Source organism: Bos grunniens, chromosome 4 (assembly GCF_055505025.1).
Source record: "Bos grunniens cultivar Pamir isolate PY7600 chromosome 4, Bosgru_T2T1.0, whole genome shotgun sequence".
Taxonomy (NCBI): Eukaryota; Metazoa; Chordata; class Mammalia; order Artiodactyla; family Bovidae; genus Bos; species Bos grunniens.
The window spans coordinates 13,866,184-13,892,200 of NC_141168.1; the positions used below are offsets into that span (position 1 = coordinate 13,866,184).

At 48.3% G+C, this 26,017-nt stretch overlaps 1 protein-coding gene across 5 annotated transcripts; it reads left to right on the forward strand.

Moving 5' to 3' along the window:
* Positions 1-25,887, forward strand: KEL (Kell metallo-endopeptidase (Kell blood group)). Of its 5 annotated transcripts, none has more exons than XM_086398334.1 (19): positions 1-186; positions 590-675; positions 985-1,129; positions 1,390-1,566; positions 3,468-3,592; positions 3,898-4,044; positions 9,296-9,355; positions 9,449-9,637; positions 9,868-10,016; positions 12,548-12,677; positions 21,195-21,305; positions 22,378-22,476; positions 22,712-22,789; positions 23,443-23,543; positions 23,698-23,808; positions 23,956-24,023; positions 24,256-24,425; positions 24,779-24,874; positions 25,603-25,887. In XM_086398334.1, the coding sequence occupies exons 2-19, from the start codon at positions 628-630 to the stop codon at positions 25,762-25,764; spliced, it is 2,166 nt and encodes a 721-aa protein (XP_086254460.1). In that variant the 5' UTR covers positions 1-186; positions 590-627; the 3' UTR covers positions 25,765-25,887. The 5 variants fall into 5 exon arrangements, with proteins under 5 accessions (XP_086254460.1, XP_086254465.1, XP_086254464.1 ...); XM_086398335.1 differs by having other exon boundaries at positions 139-241; positions 561-675; XM_086398339.1 differs by lacking the exon at positions 23,698-23,808.
* The last annotated feature ends 130 nt before the right edge of the window (positions 25,888-26,017 follow it).

The window sequence follows — 26,017 nt, forward strand, 5'->3', positions numbered from 1 at the left end:
ACCCAGAGGCCAGTAGCATGTGTGTGGGGACAGGGACTGCGGGTGGCACATGTGCCCTTTCTTTAGGAAAAAGGAACTGGGGTGGGGGTCAAAGCGAGGTTATTTCCTGAATCCCCGTCCTCAGACTCAGCACCTAGAGCAGAAGCAGGACGCATTCTGAGAGCAAGAGAGACGGCCAGACAGACGGCAAGTCCCCTGGAGAAGGCCATTCCCTTTGGGAGTCAGATGCCTAGGGTGGGAGGTGGGGCCAGCTGGTGTGTGTGTGTGTGTGTGTGTGTGCATTCTCTGTCCCCCTCCAGAAAGGAGGGATGTGGGACTTGGAGAGTAGGAACCGGGGAGGAGAGGCAGGTGATGGGAGACCGAGGAGGCGGGAAATCTCAGGAAGAGAGGTTCATTCTGAAGCCCGCCTAGGAGCACTGCCCTGGGATGAACATACATGTATGTGTGTGTGGTGGTGGTGGTGGTGGGGGGGGGCACACAGGTAAGGGGGTAGGTGGGCAAGAGGAGGTCTCAAAATGACCTGATATAACTCTCTGTGATGTACCCCCTTCCTGAACCAGCTTCACTGTCCTGCCTCCTCCACATCCAGTTCAGGAAGGTGGACACAAAGAGTCGGTGGGGAGAGCCATGTGGACTGAGCAAGCGAGTGGATCGGGGACACGCAGGAGATGGGAGGTAAGTGCGCAGGGCAGCATTCTGACAGCCCTTCCAGCTCCCAGGGGTCCAAAGAAGGCTGGGTTTGGGAGAGTAAGGGGCGTTATCTCTGTACCAGGGGGTCCCAGCACCAACTAGCGGGGCAGAGCTCCGACAATCCTTCCAGCTCCCAGGGGTCCAAAGAGGCCTGGGTTCGGGAGAATAAGAGGCATTATCTCTGTACCACGGGGCCCCAACACCAACTAACTGTTCCTTCTTCCTCCTTCCCCCTCCCTCCCCCATCCCAATTCTCTCCATTGTGTGTTTTTTGTTTCCCGGTTCTCGGCACAGAGATCTCCAGAAGAGGAGCTGCACACCGCACAGGATGGATGGTGGCAAATGACCTTGCGGGCGCTAAGGACTCTTCTGCTCTTCAGTATAATCCTTGGTCTTTCTCTGCTGCTTTGGGGCTATGTGTTCCAGGGCTGTGGTCCTTGTAAGCGAGATCCTAGATCCCCCCACAGCCCACTCTCCATCCACCCATCCATCCTCCCAAGACCCACCACACATCCTGACCCCTGGGGGACCCGGGTTCCCAGCCTCGTGCCCCGTGAATCCCTCTCCTGCCCATCAGTCAGACCATTTCCTCCTCATCAGGGTCCCTGTCCCTTTCCCTAACCAGACACTTCTTTGCTTTGCCCCTTGGGGGGAGTCCTCATCGCTTCCTCTTTCGCAGCTCTGAGCTTTTCCCCACAGCCCCTTGCAAGACATCTGTGTGTCAGGACCTCCTGGATCTCTACTTGGCCTCTGGGAACACCAGTGTGGCCCCCTGCACTGATTTCTTTAGCTTTGCCTGTGGAAACATCAACAGGACTGGCAGTCCTTTTCAGGCTCTTGCAGAGGAGAACAAGCGACGAGTTCGAAGAATCCTGGGTAAGGGAATCAGGATGGAAGATTCTCTTGCTGTAGGTGCCATGGAGCCTGGAATGATCATGACTGTCCCTCCCAAGCCTGTGTGGCTGGGGAACAGCCAGCTTGTACCATGCTCCACTGGCTCCTAGGGAACTGCTAGGTTTGCTTCTCCATCGCCATACATTTCACAGCAGATCCTGCCTCTCTTCCATCTCTTCTGGTCCCTCTCATCCTCATTTCTTTACCTGGTCCCTATCCCCTCACCTTTCCCATCCATCCACAGATATCTGTGTTATCTCCCTTAAATTTTCAGTCTCTACCCTGTGCCCGATGTCTTCCCACACTGGCGTCTCCTCAACACCTATTGCACTTTAATCCTTTTCTCCATTGCCCTCATTCTCCAGCCTTCAAATCCTTCTTGTCCCCTAATGCTCTCTTGTGGGTATTACCCTCTCACTCTCATCATTCCCCAGATCCCCGCTCTCACTATTATCTCCTGTCCTCCCTGAAACCTTAGACAATGGCATGCCAGTTGAACTGGAAGGAAGCTGAAACTGGGGTGCCAGAGATGGGTGATTGGAGATGATGGTGGGAGGAAAGAAGTGACAGAGTGGGTGAGAAGTGGTGGACGGGCTTTATCTGGTTGTGTGTAAGGGAAGAAATATAGAAGGACACAAAAGACATGCTGGAGGAAGGGGAGGACCAAGTTAAAAACCCTGGAGGTAGGAGAGTTTCTGTAGATGGTGGTTCTGTTGAAAAGAACCAAGAGGCGAACCGTGAGGCAGGAACCCAGGCCACCCAGGAAGTAGGAAGGTGATCCCAGGATGTCGGTGGACAGTGATGAGGACTGAGGAATGAGAATACAACCAAAGAGATGCATTTTCTCTATCGGGGAGCCCAGAGAACCTGTTGACAGTATCAGTCAGAATTTGGAAGAAATAAATGTATCCCTTTGCCCTCCTTCTTTTGATGGGAAAGAGTGGAGGTGGGTATTCCCTGCATAGCAGAGGGCCAGGCTTTCAGGTACGGTACAGAGATAAAAAGAAAATGTACCCTTCAAACAGATTCTGTGCCCCACAATAGAACAAAAAGATATCAGGGGGCCTGAGTGAGTGGGGTTAGATAGGAGAGAGTGGAGGGTTCCAGTGGTGTGCGTTTGGGTAATTGTCATGTGTGTGTTTGTTTCCTGGGATCAGAGAGAGGGGAGAGTCTGAGCTAGGGGAGCCAGCACTGGTTTCTTGGCTTTGCCAAACCCTTCCTCATGTTCTTCTGCTCCTATCCCTTGAAAGTTCTCTGATTTCCCTGATTTTTCTAATTCCTTCGTTCATCTCCCTCTTACCCCTCGTTTCTACTCTTCTGCTTTTTCCATACTCTTCCCCCTACACCCTTGTCTCTTCCTCTTTATTGCCCTTCTTACATTTACTTTCCTTTTTTTCTTTTTTTTTATGGTAGCCATTCCACTCGTCTTGTGGAGTATGAGATCTATCTTACTCACACCCACCCCCCAAACCAAGGATTGAACCTGGGCCCTTGGCAGTGAGAATGCAGAGTCCTTACCAGGGAATTTCCTCACCTTTCCTTTATCTTCCTCTTTGTCTTCTCCATGTTCTTATTCTTCCAGCAAATTGATCCAGCTCATGACTTGCCTGGTGGTACAGTGGTAAAGAATCTGCCTCCCAAGGCAGGGAATGTAGGTTCAATCCCTTGTTGGGGAACTAAGATTCCACATGCCTCATGAACCCAGCAGAGCAAAACAGAAAAAAAAAGCAGTTGTTCCCCTCATCCTCATGCCTGGGTTCCTCCCCTTCCCTCCTTTTCCCTGGGAATCCTCCCTTCCTTTCTTATAACCTTTCCATCTCCCACCTTCCCTGCTTATTTCCAAGCTGCCTCACTCCTTTAATTCTCCCCTGCTTCCTTTCTAGAAACCCCAGGTTCCTGGCGCCTGGCCCCTGGGGAGGAGAAAGCCTTTGAATTCTACAACTCCTGCATGAACATGAGTGCCATTGAGGCAGCAGGGGCCAGTCCCTTCAGACAGGTTATTGAGGAGGTGAGACTGGCACATCTACTGTTCTGGATGTGCAAAGCACACAAGACAAGTGTGTGCTCAGGGCTGCCATATTTTCTTCCCCATAGAGGATGGATCTCTTTCCTAGGAGTTTGGGAGGGAGGTGGACATGGCAATGATCTGTGGACATATCAAGACCTTGGCTGAGGGTAGGAAAAGGGGGACAGAGCTGGAGCCCTAGAAGCGGCAGGGGACTCAGGGTAGAAGTCAGGATGTAGCAATGGTGGTGAGGGATGTGCTCTGAGAGACTATATCCCTGTGTTGAGCGCTGTTTCTTTTCTTCCCAGCTTGGCGGCTGGTCGATCTTCGGTAACTGGACTCCGTTAGATTTTAACCAAACTCTGAGCCTTCTGATGAGTCAATATGGTCACTTCCCATTCTTCAGAGCATATTTGAAACCTCTTCCCACTCCTCCATACCTGCCAGTCATCCAGGTGAGGGATGTGCTGGCAAAAATGCAGGCCTGTCTCAAATTTGTTCTTAGACCAAAAAAATGTGCGATTCAGGAAAGCAACCTAACTTTGTTGTTGTTATGGTTCAGTCACTATGTCCTGTCTGACTCTTGGAGACCCCATGGACTGCAGCACGCCAAGCTTCCCTGTCCTTCACTATCTCCTGGAGTTTGCTCAAACTCATGTCCATTGAGTCAGTGATGCCATCCAACCATCTCATCCTCTGTCATCTACTTCTGCTGCCTTCAATCTTTCCCAGCATCAGGGTCTTTTCCAGTGAGTCAGCTCTTCCCATCAGGTGGTCAAAATATCAGAGCTTCAGTTTCAACACCATCCTTCCAATGAATATTCAGGGTTGATTTCCTTTAGGATTGACAGGTTTGATCTCCTTGGTGTCCAAGGGACTCTCAAGAATCGTCAGCACTGCAATTCAAAAGCGTCAATTCTTCGGCATTCGGCCTTCTTTATGGTCCAGCTCTCACATCCATACGTGACTACTGGAAAAACCATAGCTTTGACTATATGGACCTTTGTTGGCAAAGTGATGTCTCTCCTTTTTAATACACTATCTAGGTTTGGCAGAGCTTTTCTTCCAAGGAGCAAGTGTCTTTTAATTTTGTGGCTGTAGTCACTGTCCACAGTGATTTCAGAGCCCAAGAAAATAAAACTGGTCACTATTTCCACTTTTCCCCTTTCTATATCCAATGAAGTGATGAGGCCAGATGCCATGATCTTAGTTTCTTGAATATTGATTTTTAAGCCAGCTTTTTTACTCTCCTCCTTTACCCTCACCAAGATGCTTTTTAGTCCCTCTTCACTTTCTGCTATTAGAGTGGTATCATCTGCATATCTGAGGTTATTGATATTTCTCCTGGCAATCTTGATTTCAGCCTGTGATTCATCCAGTCCAGCATTTCGCATGATGTATTTTGCACATAAGTTAAATGAGCAGGGTGACAATATATAGCCTTGACATATTCCTTTCCAAATTTTGAACCAGTCAGTTGTTCCATGTAAGGTTCTAACTGTTGCTTCTTGACTTGCATACAGGTTTCTCAGGAGATAGGTTAGATGGTCTGGTATTCCCATCTCTGAGAATTTTCCACAGTTTATTGTGATACACACAGTCAAAGAGTTTACCATAGTCAATGAAGCAGATGTTTTTCTGGAATTCTCTTGCTTTCTCATTGATCCAACTAATGTTGGCAATTTGATGTCTGATTTCTCTGCCTTTTCTAAATCCAGCTTGTACCCCTGGAAGTTCTCAGTTCTCATACTGTTCAAGCCTAGCTTGAAGGATTTTGAGAATTACCTAGCTATCATGTGAAATAAGAGCAATTGTACAGTAGTTTGAACATTCTTTGACATTGCCCTTCTTTGGAATTGAAATGAAAGCTGACCTTTTCCAGTCCTGTGGCCGCTTCTGAGTTTTCCAAATTTGCTGACACATTGAGGGCAGCACTTTAATGGCCTCATATTTTAGGATTTTAAATAGCTCAGCTGGATTTCCATCACCTCCACTAGCTTTGTTGGTAGTAATGCTTTCTAAGGTCTACCTGACTTCACATTTCAGGATGTCTGGCTCTAGGTGAGTGACTGCACCGTTATCTTTAGGGACATTAATGTTGGAACCAGGGACTTGAGGTGAGATTAGGGGAGTTCTGGGAAGACCGTCTTTCTGGTCTTCCTTGTTGCTTATCTGAATCATCCCTGGAACACTGGACTCTTTCCCCCTGTGGCCTGTACTGCTCTTCTCTTATTTTCTTTTCAGTTTCCCCAGAGGGAGCTTTTTAAACCAAGAGCTAATTATGCTATTGTCTCTGTTTAAATGCCTTAAATGGCTCATTGGGTCTTCAGGATCCAGTTCTTAATCCTTAAGGAAGCCTTGCAAGCCTCCCTCTTACAAACTCCTCCAGCCTTATCTCCTCCTTATGCCCCAAGGCAAGCTTGTGCACTTATAGCTCCAAGGATAGTTCTCAGTTCTTTGTGTTCATGACTCCCTTTGCCTGCAACACCACTCCTCAATTTGCACACTCAGCCTGGAAAATTCCTATTTTTTGCATTTTGGTTTTGATGACTATCCCTTCCAGGATGTCCTCACCCTCCCCCTGGCTGCAATGGAGGTGGGCCTCTCTGTTCTCTCATTTCACGTGCTCTCAGCCTTGAACCCTGTCTTGAAGACTAAGTCTCTTAAGGACAGGCTCACACTTTATTCATTGCTGGTCCTCAGAACCTGGCACAGGGCCAGGCAGCTAGAGGCCCATGCCAGGTGCTTGTTGAGTGGGTTAATAAAACCTTGGAGGCATCGGTATTGTGGGAGGCAGCGTGATGCTATATATTTGGCCCCTACTTTCCAAAATTCCGCAAAACTACACGAGCATGAATATACAAGAACTGATAATCCTTGTGAGGTATTCTCAAGTTCAGTTCTCAGGGTGTGCTGAGGAGTGTAACTGGTGCAGCCTTGGGAAATTAGTTAAGATCTGAAATGGTTAAGGAGAAGCTCAGAGGGGAGAACTGGACTGAGCTCTGAAGCCTGGTTGATTCACCTAGGTGACAGTGAAGCTAAAGGGTCTTAAAAGGGCTGTAGGGAAGTCCTGAGATTAGGGAGGAGCCAGGAACAGTGTGACCCCTCTGCAGGTCAGTGAGGAGACTGGTCTCTTGAATAGAGGATTTGGGGTTGGGGTGGGGTGCGGTGGAAGGCAAAAGTAAAACTGAAGACATGAAGTTGAACCTGACTATTCCCAGCCTACAACATCAGACTGAGGTGATAACTTCTGACATAATAAGGGGTGGGGGGGGGGGCGGGGGCTGGCGGCAGAAAGAGAGAGCTATGGAGGCTTTTCAAATGTGATGGTTTTACATAATGCCCAGGTAGAGTCAGTGGTTTTTGAGGTCAGCCTGGAGGTGCTGAGGAACCTAGTTGAGCAACCTTGATTCCAAATGGAGATGATTATGACAGAAATGGAAATTGGGGCCAGGAGGATGTAGACAACTTCATCCTAGTGGTGATTCATGGTCCATGGTGATTCAAGAGGACCTGGTGACAGACTGAATATCAATAAAAGAAGTGGAGAAATTAGAAAAGGACCCCACAGAGTTGGTTTGGTGTGCATGGAAGGAGGGTGGCTCCCATTGCCTTGAGACTAGATAGTCTCTGAGGGGAAATGCAGGTGGAGAAAATGACTTGAAGAGGGACATCCCAATGAGTTGGGGCCAGAGAGGAGGAAGAAGGGCCAGAAAGTGGGAGTCAAACCAGTTCCACTGAGTCACAAAGAACAGGGGAGAGGCCAGTTCAGGAGGGAGGAATCTTTGATTCCAGAGACTTCTGAGCTCAGAAAAGTAAGGAATGAGGAGACACCATAGGAAACCTTCTACTGGTTGTCGTTCAGTCCCTAAGTCTCATCTGACTCTCTGCGACTCCATGAACTGCAGTACACCAGGCTTCCCTGTCCTTCCCCATCTTCCAGAGTTTGCTTAAATTCATGTCCATCGAGTCGATGACACCATCCAACCGTCTCATCTTCTGTTGCTCCCTTCTTCTCCTGCCCTCAATCTTTCCCAGCATCAGGGACTTTTCCAATGAGTCGGCTCTTCCCATCAGGTGGCCAGAGTATTAGAGCTTCAGCTTCAGCCCTAGTCCTTCCAGTGAAATATGCAGGGTTGATTTCCTTTAGGATTGGCTGGTTTGATTTTCTAGACATAACGTCAAAACAATCATGAAAATGGATTCAGCTTGTATGGAGTTAGAAAGGAGGGAAGTTGAAGTAGACGCATAGATGACTTTTAGTTTTTTAAAGTTTGGACATGAAATGTGACAAAAGAGTCAAGTGAAAGCTTTTTTCAAGATAGCAGAAAAGTTTATAGCTCCAGGTAGAAGTAGGGGATTGAAGTCAGATAAGACAAGCCAAAAACATGGGAGAAAAACCCTTCAGGACAGAGATAAGGACATACCAGTGCCAGAACTAGGGTGAGGCACACGAGGGGAGTGGGCTATTTTCCTGGGGTGCAGAACTTAAGAGGGTACCAAAAACTCACTAATCAAATAGTATTTCAATAAATATTTTTTTAAATGTCAAAATCAATGCAAAAACCCATGATGAACAAAATATCCCTTTTTTGTTCACTGTAAATTAAAAAAAATTTTTTTTTCCTTCCCAAAATGGATCAAAACTCAATTGCAGACTTTTGGGGAGATATCTATGATTTTAAAAAATGATAAAAAATACATTGTGGATTTTAGGGGGAAATGCATGATGAGCAACATTTTACTATTACATTTTGGTTTTTTTTTTAAAGCATTAATTTAGATTTTTAAAATTTCAATGAAAATATGATTGATCTTGATTACTGAGTTTGCAGTACCTCTCTTTTTTTATGGAGCATAATTGCTTCACAATGTTGCATTAATTTCTTTACAACAAGGTGAATCAGCTGAATGTATACATATATCTCCTCCCCCTTGAGCCTCCCTCCCACGGCCCCCATCCCTCGAGGTGAGCTCTCTGTGGTGTGCAGCTGGTGCCCAATAGCTATCTGTGTTCCGCATGGTAGTGTATTTATGCCAATACCAGTCCCTCCGTTTGTCCCATCCTCCCCTTCCCCCACCCCGTCAGTATCCGTTTGTCCATTCTCTACGTCTGCGTCTCTGTTCCTGCCCTGAAAACAGATTCATCTGTAACAGTTTTCTAGATTCCATATATATGTGTCCATAGATGATATATATTTTTTTCTTTCTGATTTACTTCACTCTGTATGACAGACTCTAGGTCCATCTACATCGCTACAGATGACCCCATTCCATTCCTTTTTCGTGGCTGAGTAATATTCCATTGCATATATGTACCACTTCTTCTTTATCCATTCCTCTGTCCATGGACATTTAGCTTCCTTCCATGTCCTGGCTATTTGCACCTGATATGGGCATCTCATACCATTTATCCTAGACCTGGCTCTGGCATAGGCAACAGTTCCCTACAGGACAAGGGTCATTATGCTTCTCTCTTGCTGAGCACCCACAAACTAGCTGAAATGCCTTCTTTGCACATTTGCATGTTGGTACTTTTCCCCTTGTCCCTTAGCCCCAGTCTCTCTCTTTTTTGCCTTTCCCGCTCCTCCTCTTGGCCCCCCACATCCATTTCCTGAGTCTCCCTTCCTGGTCCATCCCATAGCCCCACACCTGGCCTCTCCTTCCTGCACATTTCCCACTTCTCTCAGCCTCTCTTGTGTCCAGATAGACCAGCCAGAGCTTGACGTTCTCCTCAAGCAAAAACAGGAACCGAACTATGCCCAGGTAAGATGGTGCCGCAGACCAAGGTCCTGACCTCTGACTCTGGAGAAAGGCAGGGGTCGATGGTGGCTGTGACTGAGGTTGCCTTTCCCCCAGATCCTGCGGGAATACCTGAGTTACCTGAATCGCCTGGTAACCTTGCTGGGAGGAGACCCAACCAAAGTGGGAAACGATGCCTCCTATTCCCTCTTCATTAACTCACAGCTGAACCAGTTCCTGAGGCCTGGGGAGCAGCAGCAGGCCCAGGGCAAGGTCTTCGAGATGGTCACAATTGACCAGTTGCAGGTGCCTCGAGCCAAGGGCTGGGGGAAGATGGGCATAAAGGTCTTGCTCCCAAACTTTTTTGATCTTCATGTCTTCTTTCTCCTCACTTCCTTAATTCTTAGTCCACCGCCTAACTTTCCTGACTCCATCCTTTCCCCAACCACCCCCTTTCCAATCCCTCTATATCCCAAGGGAGGGGAACCCCCATCTCTTTTCTGGTCCCCCCTCAACCTCTGTCTCTCTCCTTTAAGAGAGTGGCCCCTGCCATCGACTGGTTGTCCTGCTTGCAAGCAACGTTCGCACCGATGTCCCTGAGCCCCTCTTATCACGTCGCAGTCCATGACCTGGAGTATTTGAAAAACATGTCACAACTGATTGAGAAGGACCTGATGAAGCACAGGTTTGCCCCACTTCGGGGGTGGTGATGGAAAGAAGGTCTGAGGACCTGGAGGTCTCAGAGACAAAGGACACTGGAGAAGGCAGGCCAGTAAGGGCCTTGCAGGAAGATGGGAGTGATCCAGGGCCATGTGAAGGCAGGGAGCGGGTGGGATGGACAGCCTAGGAGGGCATAGAGGAAACAGGAAGAGGGTCTTGGAGGGCATGGGTAGGGAAAACGCACACAGAACAAGGGATCCAGGTAACCAACAAGACACAGGGTGTACTGAATGGAGCAGAGGACAGTTGCGGCATTTGTGTCTTGTCAGCAGCTGAGGGGTGTGGGCGGGAGAAGGAGGCACATGGAGGAGTTGGTGGAGGAGATGAAGGCTGGGAAAGCTGGGGAAAGGCTGCTCCCCAGCTGTATTTGAGGATTCTGGGCCCCTTGTGGGAAAGATCAGGAAGGTCTTGATGGACCCTGAAGGTCAGGAGAGGCAGGGTGAGGCTCCATGTTAGGCTCACTGCTGGCCCTGAGACTGTGTGGCCACCCCTTGGATACAGTGGCTTCCTCCCGGGACCTTGGACTCAAAGCCTTTCTTCATAGTAACTCAGTGGCAGCAACATCTAGAAGCTCCTTCGGAGGGAAGCAAACAACCATTCACACGGGTGCGAACAGGTCTGTGAGAATAAGTCAAACCCAGTGAGAGAGTTGCCAGCAGGGCAGAGAAAAGTCCTGGGTCCCAGCTCTGGTATTCTTAGAAGATGCCTCTTAAGAGGAGCTGAGGTGTCTTGGTTGTGGAAGTATTTGAATCTGTTTTGTTAAATTGAACTCCAGCCTTCTCCCCACTGTGAATTGAGAGGTCTCCCTCTTCATTTGGTTCTTTCTTCCGTCATTCTCCACCGCCAAACCAAACCACAGCAAGCAAGTGTTAGTGTTAGTCATTCAGTCGTGTCTAACTCTTTGTGACCCCATGGACCATAGCCCACCAGCTCCTCTGTCCATGGGATTCTCCAGGCAAGAATACTGGGGTGGGTAGCCATTTCCTGCTCCAGAGGATCTTCCTGACCCAGGGATCAAACCCAGGTCTGCTGCATTACAGGTGAATTCTTAATCATCTGAACCACCAGGATAGAAAAACTCTTTTTAAAATAGACAAAAGTTTTGAACAGTGGTTGCCAGGGGCTGAAAGGTGGAGAAATAGAGAAAGGTTGGTGAAAGGGTGCCAACTTTCAGTTATAAGATGAACACTCTCAAGATCCAGTGTATTCAGTTCACTTCAGTCACTCAGTCGTGTCTGACTCTCTGCGACCCCATGAATTGCAGCACACCAGGCCTCCCTGTCCATCACCAACTCCCGGAGTTTACTCCCCAGTCCCTCCCAGCATCAGAGTCTTTTCCAATGAGTCAACTCTTCTCATGAGGTGGCCAAAGTACTGGAGTTTCAGCTTTAGCATCATTCTTTCCAAAGAAATCCCAGGACTGATCTCCTTTAGAATGGACTGGTTGGATCTCCTTGCAGTCCAAGGGACTCTCAAGAGTCTTCTCCAGCACCACAGTTCAAGTGTATTGGGTAGGTCAAAAAGTTTGTTCTGGTTTTCCTGTAAGATATTATGGGAAAGATTGAGGGCAGGAGGAGAAGGGGGCGACAGAGAATGAGATGGTTGGATGGCATCATTCACTCAGTGGACATGACTTTGAGCAAACTCTGGGAGATAGTGATGGACAGGGAAGCCTGGTGTGCTGCAGTCCATGGTGTCACAAAGAGTTGGACATGGCTGAGCAACTGAACGACAACCCATGGAAAAACCTGAACAAACCTTCTGGCCAATCCAATGTAATATGGTGACTATGGTTGATAACGTATTACAGGCCGAGCTCATATAATTTTGCTTTGCTGTATTTCACTTTGTAGATACTGCTTTTGCTTTTTTTTTTTTTTTTTTTAAACAAATTAAAGGTTTGTGGCAACCCTGTGTCAAGCGAGTCTGGGGGCACCATTTTTCCAATAGCATTTTCTCGCTTCATGTCTCTGAGTTACATTTGGGTGATTCTCATGATATCTCACCCTTTTTCAGTATTATTTTAATGGTTAAAGTGATCTGTGAGCTGTGAGCTTTGATGTTACTATCCCAATCATTTTGGAATTTTTTTTGCAATGAAGTGTTTTTAAATTAGGGCAAACAAGAAAAAAAGAAAAGCTCTTCTTGACGTGTTCACATGTCAAGCAGTTATTCTCTATAAATAAGGTTTCCCTCATAGCTCAAATGGTAAAGAATCTGCTTGCAGTGCAGGAGACCCAAGTTCAATCCCTGGGTAGGGAAGATCCCCTGGAGAAGGAAATGGCAACCCACTCCCGTATCCTTGCCTGGAAAATCCCATGGACAGAGGAGCCTGGTGGGCTGCAGTCCATGGGGGTCGCAAAGAGTCGGGCTCAACTGGGCAACTAACACATACAAACTAACACATATTAACTGGGTGACACACATACAAAGGGAGGGTTTCTGGTGGCTTTCCCAGAGCCTGGGGTATATCATCGGTCTCTTTTCTCTCCACAGGGACTTTCTGCAAAGCCACATAATCTTCGGGCTGGTGAAGACACTTTCTCCAGCCCTGGACAGTCAGTTCCAAGAGGCACACAGATCGCTGAGCCAGAAAGTGGGGGAACTGACAGGACGCCCACCCATGGTGAGGAGAGCAGGGGAGGAATTCTTCCAGGTGGGGTGCTAACGGAGCATCTGCCATCTGGGGGGACACATGTGGACATAGCTCCCTCAGGAAGGGGCATGGGAACTAGATGTCCCCCAACATCTGGGCCTCCCGCAGAAGCCCTCAGCGCTTACACTGAGAGCTGGGACGCCAGGGAATGGACCCTTGGGCACATGTCTGGCTACCTCCAGGGCCTTTTTGCTGAGTATTAAAATCTAGATAGAAAACTGTAAGCTGCTCAAGAACTGCTTTTCCTTTGTCATGACCCCTAAACTATTTGCTGGGTTATCCTGAGCACTGTGACTTGAGGAGCTGGATGTACAGGGTTCCTTAGAGTGAGACGCGGTGTGGCGGGCAGGAGGTTCCCTAGAGTGAGATGCGGTGTGGCGGGCAGGAGGTTCCCTAGAGTGAGACGCGGTGTGGCGGGCAGGAGCCTTCGCTCTGTCCAGGTGGTTCCAGTGTTCCGTGTCCAGATGTGCTTCATCAAGAGCTCATCCTTCATATCCCTGGGGTCTGTCGGCCACACTGTGGGCTTCGTGGTGCCAATTCTGATATATCAGAGCACAGAGCTGTGTACCAAACGCGCTCCACTAACCAAAGTCCACTCTGACCGTACTCAGGACTGTGAACTTTGAAATCCTAGGTGGACACATCCCAATGTAAGCGGAAGCATCTAGAACATTAGATGCCCTCCAGCCTCTGTGACGCTTCAGGGCAGTCTTGTTCATCACTGGGTTTCTTTTTTTAGTAATTTGTGGATCATTTCTCTGCCTTGGAGGAATTTGTGGCTTTGGCAAATCTGAACTATCTACAGAATTTGAAGAAGGGAATTGTAAACACAGGCACTGGAATGTAGTTATTGCCGATGGAGACTTTAAACTGTGCTAAGCATTTTTCTAAGCCCTTTAAATGTAGGAGTTGATTGGATCCTCACAGCAGTTCCACGAGGAGGGCAGACCATGCCGTCCCTGTTTTATTGGTAGGTAAACGGAGACCCAAAAGTTAAGGATCTCATTCAAGGTGGTATACCTGCTAGGTTGTTAGAGCTAGGATTTGAACTCTGGCTTCAGCATCTGTGTGCTTAATCTTTGCAACAAACAAACAAAAGACCCCACAAAACACAAAACAAAAAAAATTCCCTAGGATATTCTCTCAGGTGGGTAGTCCCCAAGAGCCTTCTGCCCAGTCTTTCTCTTGACTCAGATGAGACAGAGCCCCAGGCCCTCGTAGTTGGGGTTGCTAGAAAATCCCTGGCAACAAACAAGTTCGTGTAAATTCCAGGGGCCTGGTAGTACTTTTGGAAGGATGTAAGAATGCTGACGTTGACATTCACATTTAAAAAATTTAGAAGGCTTACAAATTTCTGAAGTCATCACCCTTTATACACACATATATCCTTTATATATATATTTTATAATCCTTATCTCTCTGCATTTGTTGTTGGTTAGTTACTAAGTCACGTCCGACTGTTTTGTGAGAGCACGGACTGTAGCCCGCCAGGCTCCTCTGTCTATGGGATTTCCAATGTAAGAATGCTGGAGTGGGTTGCCATTCCCTTCTCCAAGGGATCTTTCTGACCCAGGGATGGAAGCCATATCATCTGCATTCAACAGGTGAACTCTTTACCACTGAGCCACCAGGGAAGCTTTTAGGATGTGTAATTGTCCTTGGACTTAAAAGCTGAGTCAGACTCTACCAACAGATAGTTCTGTGACTTGATGAAGCCCCTTCCCTGGTCTGGAATGGTACCAAATATGACACATAATAATAATAGCTGAAATATGTTGAGTAGTTACTCTATATCAGGCGGTGTTTATTTTATTTACTACTCTCAGAAATACTCTGAGGTCCTCAAAAGGACAAGTAACTTTCCCAAGACCAAACACCTCATAAGTGAAGAAACAGACTCCAAAACAGGTCTGCCTGACCTGTGAGGTCACATTTTTAACAACAAACTGCAGGGTTGAGAAATAGTGGGTGGTAACAAAAAATGCTTTGGCAAATTCTTTCTGTAAAGATCAAGATAGTATATTTTTTTGGCTTAGTGGTCTATGTCAGCTGTGTTGCAACCATTCATCTCTGTCCTTGTAACATAAGACCAATCATATGCTCAGTAAATGAATGGGTGTAGCTGTGTTCTAAGAAAGGTCTTGTTTAGATGCTCTCTGAATTTCCAAGATGGAGAGATCAGGGTTTAAACGGTCAGTGAGATAGCTGAGCAGGAGGTAGGCCATAAGGAAGCAGTGTCTAGAGAGAGGAAAGGGTTTTCCGGGAAAGGAAAGAATGTCGTCTCATTGCGACGAGAAGCCTAGTCGAGGCTTGGTGCAGTGTGAGGGACCCTCTTGGTGGTTCTGGCTGAGAAGAGGTGACAGGGCTTGCTGGAAGGCTGTCCTGCTTGCCTGGGGGGTTGAAAATCAGCCTGGAAACCAGTGCAACTGAAGCAGAGAAAGCAAAGAGAGTAAGAATAGGGAGGAAATCAGTGCTTCCCAGATGGCTCAGTTGGGTAAAGAATCTGCCTGCAATACAGAAGACATGGGTTCAATCCTTAGGTCAGAAAGATCCCCTGGAGGAGGGCATGGCAACCCACTCCAGTATTCTTGCATGGAGAATCCCATGGACAGAGGAACCTGGGAGGTTACAGCTCATGGGATCGCAGAGTCAGACACGACTGAAGAGACTAAGCATTGTGGGGGAGGGGGGCTGGAGGTAATGGAGGGAGGAGGAAATCAAAGAGGGCTACTGCTGCTGCTGCTAAGTCGCTTCAGTCATGTCCGACTCTGTGCGACCCCATAGACAGCAGCCCCCCAGGCTCCCGCGTCCCTGGGATTCTCCAGGCAAGAACACTGGAGTGGGTTGCCATTTCCTGCTGCTGCTGCTGCTAAGTCGCTTCAGTCATGTCCGACTCTGTGCAACCCAGGAGGGGATTATACCAGGCCCTGGTCAGTCACTGTAAGGTCTTGAGTTTTTCTCTTCATGTAACAGGGGCCTGTAGAAGGATTTATCTGTTTTATGTTTTAAAAGAACATATTCTGTAGGTAAGCAGCAGTCTCCTGATGGATGTTTGGTGTGAGAGAGGGAGTGGAGTCAAAGACACCACGGAGCTTTTGGCCTTAACTGGACCAAAATGTGTATTTCTATCCGATGGTCATGAATTACAGATGTCTCACCATGTTCTTCTGAATGAATTCCAATTTGTAATGCTCTGATTCAAAAGGACTGTCAGGTCTCATTTGACCATATTTTGTTTATTAATTTTGGGTATATGTAGTCAGTGAAAATGGCTGTTAAGCCAAGTTTTTCTCTTATTAAACTCGAGAAGCTGAGTTTGGGAAATTAAAAGCAGAACTTCATATTTGTGTCTGTTAAGGGTAAACTATTTACATTCACGCCAACATGTGTGTTTACTCAGGGGATTTTAGCCTTTGTTTCAGCGATCTATGATTTCTGCCTTGAGTCATTTGTGGTTTTGTTTACTGAGTCTTCATCTAGATTACTGGTAAGATTCTGCAGAGGAAAGAGTATTGATTCAGGTTATTGAAGACCAGTGTAGTCAGCAATCCATTTATGCAACAAATATTAATTGAGTCCCTATTATATGCCAGACACTTCTCTAGACTCTTTGGATTCTTCATGAACAAAATAGATATAAATCTCTGTCCTCAAATGCTTCTATTCTAACGGAGACAGAAAGACTATAAACTAAATAAAATACACTGGATGGTATTGGAAAAAAAGTGAAAGTGTTAGTTGCTCAGTCACGTCCCATTCTTTGTGACCCTTTAGACTTGCCCGCCGGGCTCCTCCATACATGGAATTCTCCAGGCAAGAATATTGGAGAGGATAGCCATTCCCTTCTCCAAGGTATCCCGACTCAAGGTTCAAACTCAGGTCTCCTGGATTGCACACAGATTCTTTACCATTTTAGCCACCAGGGGATGGTATTAAGTGTTATGAAAAAATAAAAAAGGAAAGAGGGAGAGAAGATACCCAGTGTGGACATGTTACAATGTTCAGTGGGGCAGTCAGGGAAGCTCGTACTAAATTGGAGACATTAATCACTGGCATTCCCTTCTGGGTCAGCCAGTTCAGAATCCACTCAAACAACACTGTTATTTAACATGGATTTTTCCATCGATTTCACAAGGACATAACTTACGGTTGTACCAGATGGTATCTTGAAATCAAGATAGCACCAACAGAATGGAGTAGAACTTGAGAGTTTACAGAGCGCGTTCTGTGTGGTATTTCCCCTGTTATCCCAAGCAGCTCTGTGAGCTAGGCAGAACAGGCATTAGGCTCCTATGTACAGCTTGTGTAATTGAAGTGCGAGGGTGTAAGTTATTATAGTAATTCACATTTAGTAAATGCTGAATTCTCTATGCAGAGGGAGAACCACCGTGATCCTGGAGGATGAATTTGGCTCATGGGTGTGTTTCGTTGGACTCTAAAGATTTTTACAAACTTTTCATGAATGGCTGGCTTTCAAAAATTAGGCGATGACACACAAAAAGAGTTCCAGCCCTTTTGGTTGTTGTTTTCAACGTGAGTGCTGAGTTAGCCTCCTCCCAGGGCAACAAATGACTGGAACTGAGGGATGCAGCCAGTAGGCCTGGATATGGGGTTGCCATCACCCCTTCTAGTCCTGGGGTTCTGAAGTTGGGCTGCTTCTGTTATTTATGGTACCTCACGGCTCCTGTTTGAGTTTGTGACTCTTGATCTACTGTTCATTCTAATTTAGTGACCCTTTAAAAATGATGACATTTATTTTTAGTGCTAAAAATATATTCATATCGTCACATTACTTTTAAAAACTATTTTATTTTAAACTATAGCTGATTAACAATGCTGTGATAGTTCGGGTGAACAGTGAAGGGACTCAGCCGTACATACACATGTATCCATTCTCCCCAAACCCCTCCTCCCATCCAGGCTGCCACATAGCACTGTTCACACTTTCCCGTTCTATACAGTAGGTTCTTGTTGCTCAGCTGCTCAGTCGTGTCTGATTCTTTGCAACCCTGTGGACTGTGGCCCCTCCAGGCTCCTCTGTCCATGGGATTCTCCAGGCAAAGACACTAGAGTGAGTTGCCATTTCCTCTTCCAGGGGATCTTCCAAACCCAGGGATCAAACCCATGGGTTGAATCCACATCTCCTGTGACTCCTGCATTGCCAGGCATATTCTTTACTACTAAGCCACCTGGGAAGCCCTCCAGTCCTTGTTGGTTACCCCTAAAAATGATGAAATTTGAAAATAATTTTGACATTATTCATCCCCAGTTATCCTACACTGGCCCTCAGAGTGTTAGTCACGAAGTCGTGTCCTGAATACTGAAGCGGGTTGCCATTTCCTTTTCCAGGTAATCTTCCAGATCCAGGGATTGAACCTGGGTCTCCTGCATTGCCACTAGATTCTTCACTGTCTGAGTCATACCAGTGAAGCCACCAGGGCCCCAGAAGTTACACATTATTTTCCAGGTGTTCAAAAATAGTCGGTTTAATGATTCATTCTAGAATTGTGTTTCAAAATGCGCATTAAGGATTCCTGGCTCACCTGTAATCTCTAAAATCTACTTTCCCCTTACTGAAAATTGCGCAGAAATCCACTTCCCTCCAGACTCTTGGAGTTTTTCTTGATTTCTGTCATGTTTGTCATTACTCATGGTTCAAAGGTTCTATCTGCAAATATTTTTCTTTCTTTTTTTAAAATGTGTTTTATTCAAGTAGAGTTGATTTAGAGTGTTTGTTAATTTCTGCTATACAGCGAAGTGATTTTGTTTTATATATATATATAAAATTTATAGAGCACGTTCTGGGTAGTATTTCCCCTGTTCTCCCGAGCAGCTCTGTGTGCATACATACATACATACACACACATTGTTTTTCATATCCTTTTCCATTATGGCTTATCACAAGAAGTTGAATATAGTTCCCTATGCTGTACAGTAGGACATTGTTTATACACTCTCTATGTAATAGTTTGCATCTGCTAATCTCGAACTCCCAATCCATTTCCTTACTCACATCTCTACAATTTTTTTTCTGTTTCTTGATCTATTGAGCCTCATTATCTTGGATTTTAATTATTTCTTTCATCCTTTATACTTTAACAGTGATTTTTTTTTCTTTCTCTACGACTAATATGGTATACTGTATCATCTCATGTCTCAAGAGACAACTCAGATCCTGATAACCCCCAGCAGATGAATACATAACCTGTCAACCTCCACCCCTGAGACTTAACATTCATTTATAGATCCTGGAAGTGACTTTTCTGCATATAGAACATACGACTCAGCACAGTTGTGACCAGAAGAGTCGCAGAGTGGCACAGGGACAGCAGTGAGTGGTCTAAGGTGGTCTCTGTGTGCTTCAGGAACCAAGTCAGGGTCTACCATGGCCCAGGCTATGGGCTCTGGCATGGAGCTGGCAAAGGCTGCTAAGGGCAAGAATCGGCAAAGGGGATCAGGAAGCAACTCAAGAATCAGGAGGGCCAGACAGGGCAGGCAGACCCACATCATCAAGCTCAAGGCTCACGTGCTCGCTGCTGTCTTGGGTGCAGCCCTCCACCACCTTCCGCTGTCTGCTGAGAAGCAGTCTCAGAACTGAGCTTGTCCTCAGGAGGCTGCAGGAGATGAAGCCAAAGGTGGCCAGCAGAGTCTGCCCCTGTCCCCGGCATTGCTGTCAGACCCAGGGGCCTTTCTATTTGTTTTCCATGTTTGTGAGCTTCAGAGCATCAACTAATACAGTATTAAAAGTGTCTGAGTCCCTACTCACCAGGAGAAGGTACTTAATAGACCTCACGGCGAGGGGGCAGACAGGAACACAGAGACGTGGGCAACTGGGTCTGGAGCAACCTCCAAAAAGATAAACATTCTAATAGGCAGGCCCAGGAGTGTCTTCAACAACAACAGTAGTGCTTTCCTTTCTCTTTCCTCTTCCATTGGAAGCCCCATAAGCGATCTCCAACCTTAGGACCAGAAGGTATGGTGGCAGCCCATGTCACTTTCCTGACAGGAGGCCCCGGGGGGTAAAGAAGTAACAGGAATGAAGTCTAGTGACTTCGTGCCACTCAACCCTAATTAACATATTAATAGGTTTTTCCTAAGTTCCCACTCAGCTTTCCCTACTCGCGCCTCCTTGAATTTGTCTCTCACCTGCCCTGCGTCATTTCTGCAATGCCATCCACACCAGCATCTCTCTCTTGTTCATTATTCTTTCCACCCTGCTGTTTAAAACCACCCTGATTGCCAAAGTCCTCTTTGAGTTCTTATCTATCTGTTTCTCCTCCTTTGAAGGTGTCCATCATCTCATCCTATATTCTTTTTAAAAAATATATTTATTTTGTTTTATTTATTTGACTGTGTCAGATCTTAGTTGCAGCACACGGGATCTTCATTGCATGATGTGGGATCTCTAGTTGTGGCATTTGGACTCTCTAGTTACGCTGTGGGCTCCAGAGCAATTGGGCTCGGTATTTGTGGTATGGACTTCATTGCTCTGTGACATGTGGGCTTTTAGTTCCTCAACCAGGAATCGAACCCACGTGCCCATCCCCTGCATTGCAAGGCAGAGATTCTTAATCACTGGACCACCAGGGAAGCCCCTCATCCTATATTCTTTTCCCTGATTTGGCAGAAAGCTCCTTAGCTCTCTGAATTGCATATATTTCATCTTTTCTTTTTTCCTCTTCTCCTACCAAGCAATATGGTATCTAAAACTCGATTTTGCTCTGATAACTTTCTTCTTTATAAGAGAAGGTCCTACCATTTGCAGAATGGGGAAGGAAGGCAGGAGGCAGGGAGAAATTTCCTTCTTCAGTTCCTAGTTTAGGTAAAGAAGCTTGGGAGGAGGGGTGTCTTCACTGGGATCCCTGAGCCATGCACGTGTTGGGAGGGGTGTGCGGTAGGCAGGACGAGGTGGCAAGCAGACCTGCCAAAGTGAGAGGGCTGGCTCTGTGTGAGTGTATTAGTCGCTCAGTCGCATCTGACTCATTGCGACCCCATGGACTAACCTACCAGGCTCCTTTGTCCATGAAATTCTCCAGGTAAAAATACTGGAGTGAGTTGCCGTTTCCTTCTCCAGGGGATCTTCCTGACCCAAGGATCAAGCCAGGGGTCTTCTTCATTGCAGGCCGATGCTTTACCGTCTGAGCTACTAGGGTTGAATCTAGTCCTGTCCTTCCCAGGAGCCCTTTAGTTATCCAGAAGGATGCTTCCCAGAGGCCTTGCTTTCAAACTCAGTAGGCAGTAAACAAGGATAGCTTGCCCAGCCCAGGCTCATGACTAATGCTGGAGAAGTCCTGAGCCCCTTTGTGCTAAGCAGCAAACTCCCCATGTGTGTCACCAAAAGGGTTTATAGACCAAAGGGAGACAGACCCAGAAAGTCCAGAAAAGAGAACGTCCCCTGGGGGAGAGGGTCTAGGCAAGACTGGCCTGGAAAAGTGGATGAGGAAGAACCCTTGACAGGAGCCGCTCATTCCAGCTTTGTCTCTGCAGCCAGTCCACCCTCGCTGGATGACGTGCGTGGAGAAGACAGAAGCTTTCTTCGAGCCCACACTGGCCACCTTGTTCATCAAGGAGACTTTCAAACCCAGCACCCATAGTGCTGTGCGTGAGAGCTCCTCTTCAGCCGACGTCCTCCCACCCCTTCCCACCCAACCCATCTTCTCAACTTTGCCCTTCTTGATGGTTTCCGTGGTCAGAGAACCAGGCAGTTAGAGAATCCAGAGAGGGACATGCAGAACCCCTAGAGTCTGCATGGTTTAGCTCTGAGACACAGAGTCCACGCGGCACATACCAATCTGAACAAGCCATCCGGCTTTACTGCTCATGTGTTTCTTCAACCATAAAATGAGAAAACTGAACTCCGTGACCTCTAAGCCTACTCCTTGTCTGTCTATGATTTTTGAACAACTTGTGAAACGATGTAAGAATGGCATGCTATCACTGTAAGAAACACCCATGGTAACTCCTGAATGCCTTGCAGAGGCTACCATGTGCGTGGTACTCTTGCAAGCGATTCGCAGGCACTGCTTTAATTCCTGGTATTGCAGAGGGGTTAAGTGATTTGCCCAAGACCACACAGCTACCCCAAATAGCGGAGTCAAGGTTTGAACTCAGGTTGCCAATGCTGTCATCTATTTTCCTCCATCTAGAAAGGAAATGCACAGGATGGTAGACGGCAGAGGAAGTGATAACTCCACAGTCAGGGCGCATGGCTGGGACGGCTTTAGCTTGTTGGGAAGCAGACGAAGCCGGGAAGATGGGGAAAGGAAATGCAGGCCTTCAGGAAGATGGCTGAGGAGGGCAGAGAGCAGAGAAGGGGATGGTGGTCCTCTTCCTCCCCCAGCTTTCTGAATGGATTGCCTGACCAAGAGGATGGTGTCTCCCCTGCAGGCTGAGGTCTCCCCTCAGACAGGAACTATTTCCCCCATCAGCTGTTAGGAGTCAGCCGTCCCCACCTTCCTGTTCTGTGCTTGGTACTGCCTTTCCATCACCACAGCTCTCTGTGCCCTGAGTTTTTGCTCACCTAGCAGATACCACTTCCTCTTTCTGAGGTCTTCCTCCCCCAGGCAGCTCCTCAGGGCCAAGGCCCCTTCTTGGAGGGCTGGTGGGCAGGACCCAGGACTAAGACTGATCCTGATCGTGTTTTCTTCTCCCTGCGCCCTCCTGCCTGCAGGCCATGGAATTATTCACTACCATCAAGGATACCTTCATCTCTCACCTTCATACAGTTCCCTGGATGGATAGAGAGACCCGGGCAGAGGCCCAGGACAGGGTAAGGCCAGAAGGAGACAGCATGGGGATGTGTAGTGGGAGTCAGCAGAGGTGGGATCAGGACAGCACAGTGACTGGGGAAGGGTGCTCAGGGCACGAGGCAAGTGTAACCACCAAAGTGCCACACGGACATCCTGGTGACACTACCAGAGGAGGGGACAGGGCAGTGAGCAGGAGAAAGTCCTTATGATAGACCCGAGTTCGCTAGAGTCCTCTACCTTCATGTCTCTTCCCAGCTTACCCAACTGCAGGTGAAGATGGGGCCCTCTGAGTGGGCCCTGAAGCCAGACCCGGCCAGACAGGAATACGACGACGTGAGTCCCCACCCTTGCCAGGCCCTTTCTAATCCTCAGCTCCCTCATCCTCTGTGCTATCTAAGTAGCAGACAGTCATTTTCCCTGGTTGACCCTAACCCACCCCTTCCCTGCCCTGGTGCTGACTGGGCTCGATGGGCGAGCAGCCACACAATGGGGCTTCCCTGGTGGCTCAGTGGTAAAGAACCTTCCTACCAATGCAGGAAACATAAGAGACACGGGTTTGATCCCTGGGTGCGGAAGATCCCCTGGAGGAGGGCGTGGCAACCCACTCCGGTATTCTTGCCTGGAGAATCCCACGGACAGAGGAGCCTGGTGGGTTATATAGTCTGTGGGGTCGCAAAGAGTCAGACACGACTGAAGCGACTTAGCATACACAGGCACACTGTAGGTTTTGCCAGCAGAAGAACAGAACTTTTTCAGGTAATGGTGAGTGTGTGTGCACTCTCACACCCATGCATTTGTGTGACTTGCTTGAGTGTGTGTGTGTGCTGATGTACGTGAAGCTGGTTCACAGTAACACACAGTGGTGTCCTGGCGCCAGCTTTCCACTGTTGTGGGGATGTCTCTGGTTCAGACAGCCACATCAGGGTGCATCAGTGTGCGCCTGCATTTGTCTCCATGTATTTGAGTCACATCCTGGCTCCTCCCAGGTGCAACTTGGACCCAGCTTCCTCCAGACCTTCCTGAGCTGCGTCCGCTCCCGCCAAGCCAGAGTCATCCAGGGGTTCTTGCAGCCTTTCTCCAGTCACAGGTATGAGAGCCAGGGAGACACAGACACCACATCCCAGAGACAGCTATCCACAATTCCCAGGAAAGACACAGAGGTTCGGGAGAGCAGCAGCAGTCCTTCAGGAAGGACGTCGGGTAAATGATGGAGCTGGAGTTTGGGTGTGCTCTTCCCGCAGGTTGCAGGTGCTCCCCTGGGGCCTCAAGGCTTCCTATTCAATACCTGACCACGTGATGGTCTTCCCAGCCGGACTCCTCCAACCCCCATTTTTCCACCCTGGCTACCCCAGGTATGGGCCATTCTCTGAGGTGGGCAGGAAGTCTCCTGAGAGTCATGGACCAGTGTTATGATGAATGATGGACAGGACTTGTGGTTGGAGAACTGGGGCCAAACCTTGGAAGGACTCTGAGAGTCAGATGAGCCCTTGTCTCCCTAGAGCTGTGAACTTTGGCGCTGCTGGCAGCATTATGGCCCGTGAGCTGTTGCACATCTTTGACCAGCTCTGTGAGTAGCAGCGGGCCACTGGGAGGACTGGTAGGTGGGGCCAACGGGAAGGCAGGTGAGGTCCCCAAAGTTTGCCCAGAGGAGGAGGCAGGGAGGCTGTGCCAGGGCTCCAGGTGGGTGTGTCCTGGAGCTTTTGCAGCTCTCTCAGGAGCCAGTGCAGTTTGTAGAAGCCCCACAGCTTCACCCCGGCATCACTCCTCACAGTTTCCCCCGCGTGCCCCATTTCCAACAGTACTCCCTGGGGGCTGCCCAGCCTGTGACACCCGTGCCCTGCAGAAGGCACTGCTGTGCCTGGAACGCCTCTATGCTGCCTTACCGTCACCCAAGGGAACCTCCTTCAATGTCTCCCGCACGCTTCTGGAGGATGCTGCAGACGCCGGGGCACTGGCCATCGCACTGAAGGTAACATATCCCAAGGGCTGGGATCTAGTTTTACCAGTAGAATAGACAGCCTGTCGCTAGTGTTTCCTTCCACCATCCCTCATGCAAACATGGCAAAGCTTTCTGCCCTTCACATCCCTACTGAACAGCTGGCAACTTGAGGGCTCCCCACCCCCACTCCACAAGCCCTCTTTTCTAGGCTATCCATAGATCTTACAGCAAGGATGTCTTCTCCTGGTTCAGATTAGTGTGTCAGGGCTGAACTTGGGAAGGACCAGGAGCTGGCTTTGGATATTGTATATAGGGCATCAGACTTCCAGTTGGCTACGGGTCTGGAGCCTATGGCCAACTCTCCATGCCACCCCCATATCCAGGCATACAAAAAGAGGCTAGTTCTGTTCCGTGGGGAAACCATCCTGCCCAACCTAGACCTCAGCCCCCGGCAACTCTTCTTCCGAAGCTATGCCCAGGTAAGCCGCCGCCATCTCCCACCAGGGCTTAATCCACGTGGGATAAATACCCTCCTGTTATTGCTCAGAGAATCTCTCCTGCCTGAAACATCTCCCCGCAGTGTCCCCAACCCTCTGCTGCACAAATCCACACCATCACCCTTTCACACATGTGCCCTGGGGACCGTCCTTCATCCTACTATAAATTCTTCTACCGAGTCCAGCACTCCCTTCAAAAAAAAAGAGGAAAAAAAAAATCCTAAATTCCTCCTTGAGATGAGACCAACTTTTGTCTTCTCTCATTTCTTCTAGAAATACCGACCCCTTCCAAAAGAGCCTTAACAGACTATCCACTGATCATATTCCTCCTTGGAGACCCCGCCCCTAGGTGGGGTCCCCACCTGACATACCCGCCCCGCCCGGTGCCATGTATTCCCTCAAAAGACACTGTCCCCAGTCCCCCGGGTCACTTGAAGATCCCCACAGAGTTCTCACAACAGACCTGCCTCTAGGGCACTTTAAGATGTTATGATGACACAGTTCCACCCTCACCAGATACCCGCTGCCAGATTAAACGACCTACAAATGGTAAATATCTTCTTTCTCCCCGAGGCCCTTGGAGCACTGCTGTCCCCGCTTTTCTCTTTGTCTGCTCCCTTGTCATTGCCTGGTCACCAGGTCTGCTGCGTCCTGCTGATCTGAGGCTCTGCTGTTCTCCTCACCCCGTGTGGACCTCTTTTTCTCCCCAGGTGATGTGTAGGGACCCCAGCACCCAGGATCCTCAGGACATTCGCAGCCCTCCTACCCTTCGAGTCCACGGGCCCCTAAGCGACAGTCCAGCCTTCACCAGACACTTCCGCTGTCCCCAGGGGGCCCTCCTGAACCCCCCCAGCCGCTGCCAACTCTGGTAACCTGGCCGGTTCCCAATGAGGTCTCAGTACAGGTGTATCGGCATCTCTGCGCCCCATCCCTGGAATCAGGGCAACACCTCCTCTGCCCGTCCATTCCAAAAATAAAAGCTGGCCCTTGGCTTCTGCCTGTCTCCTAAGAACAATTTCCTGCTGTGCCTTGTGCCTAGAAGTCAGAAAAAATGAGAGCAGGCCAAGCAGAATTCCATGGACGTGAGCTAAAGCAGCAATCACTGAGCTGAAGGTTGGTGGGCCA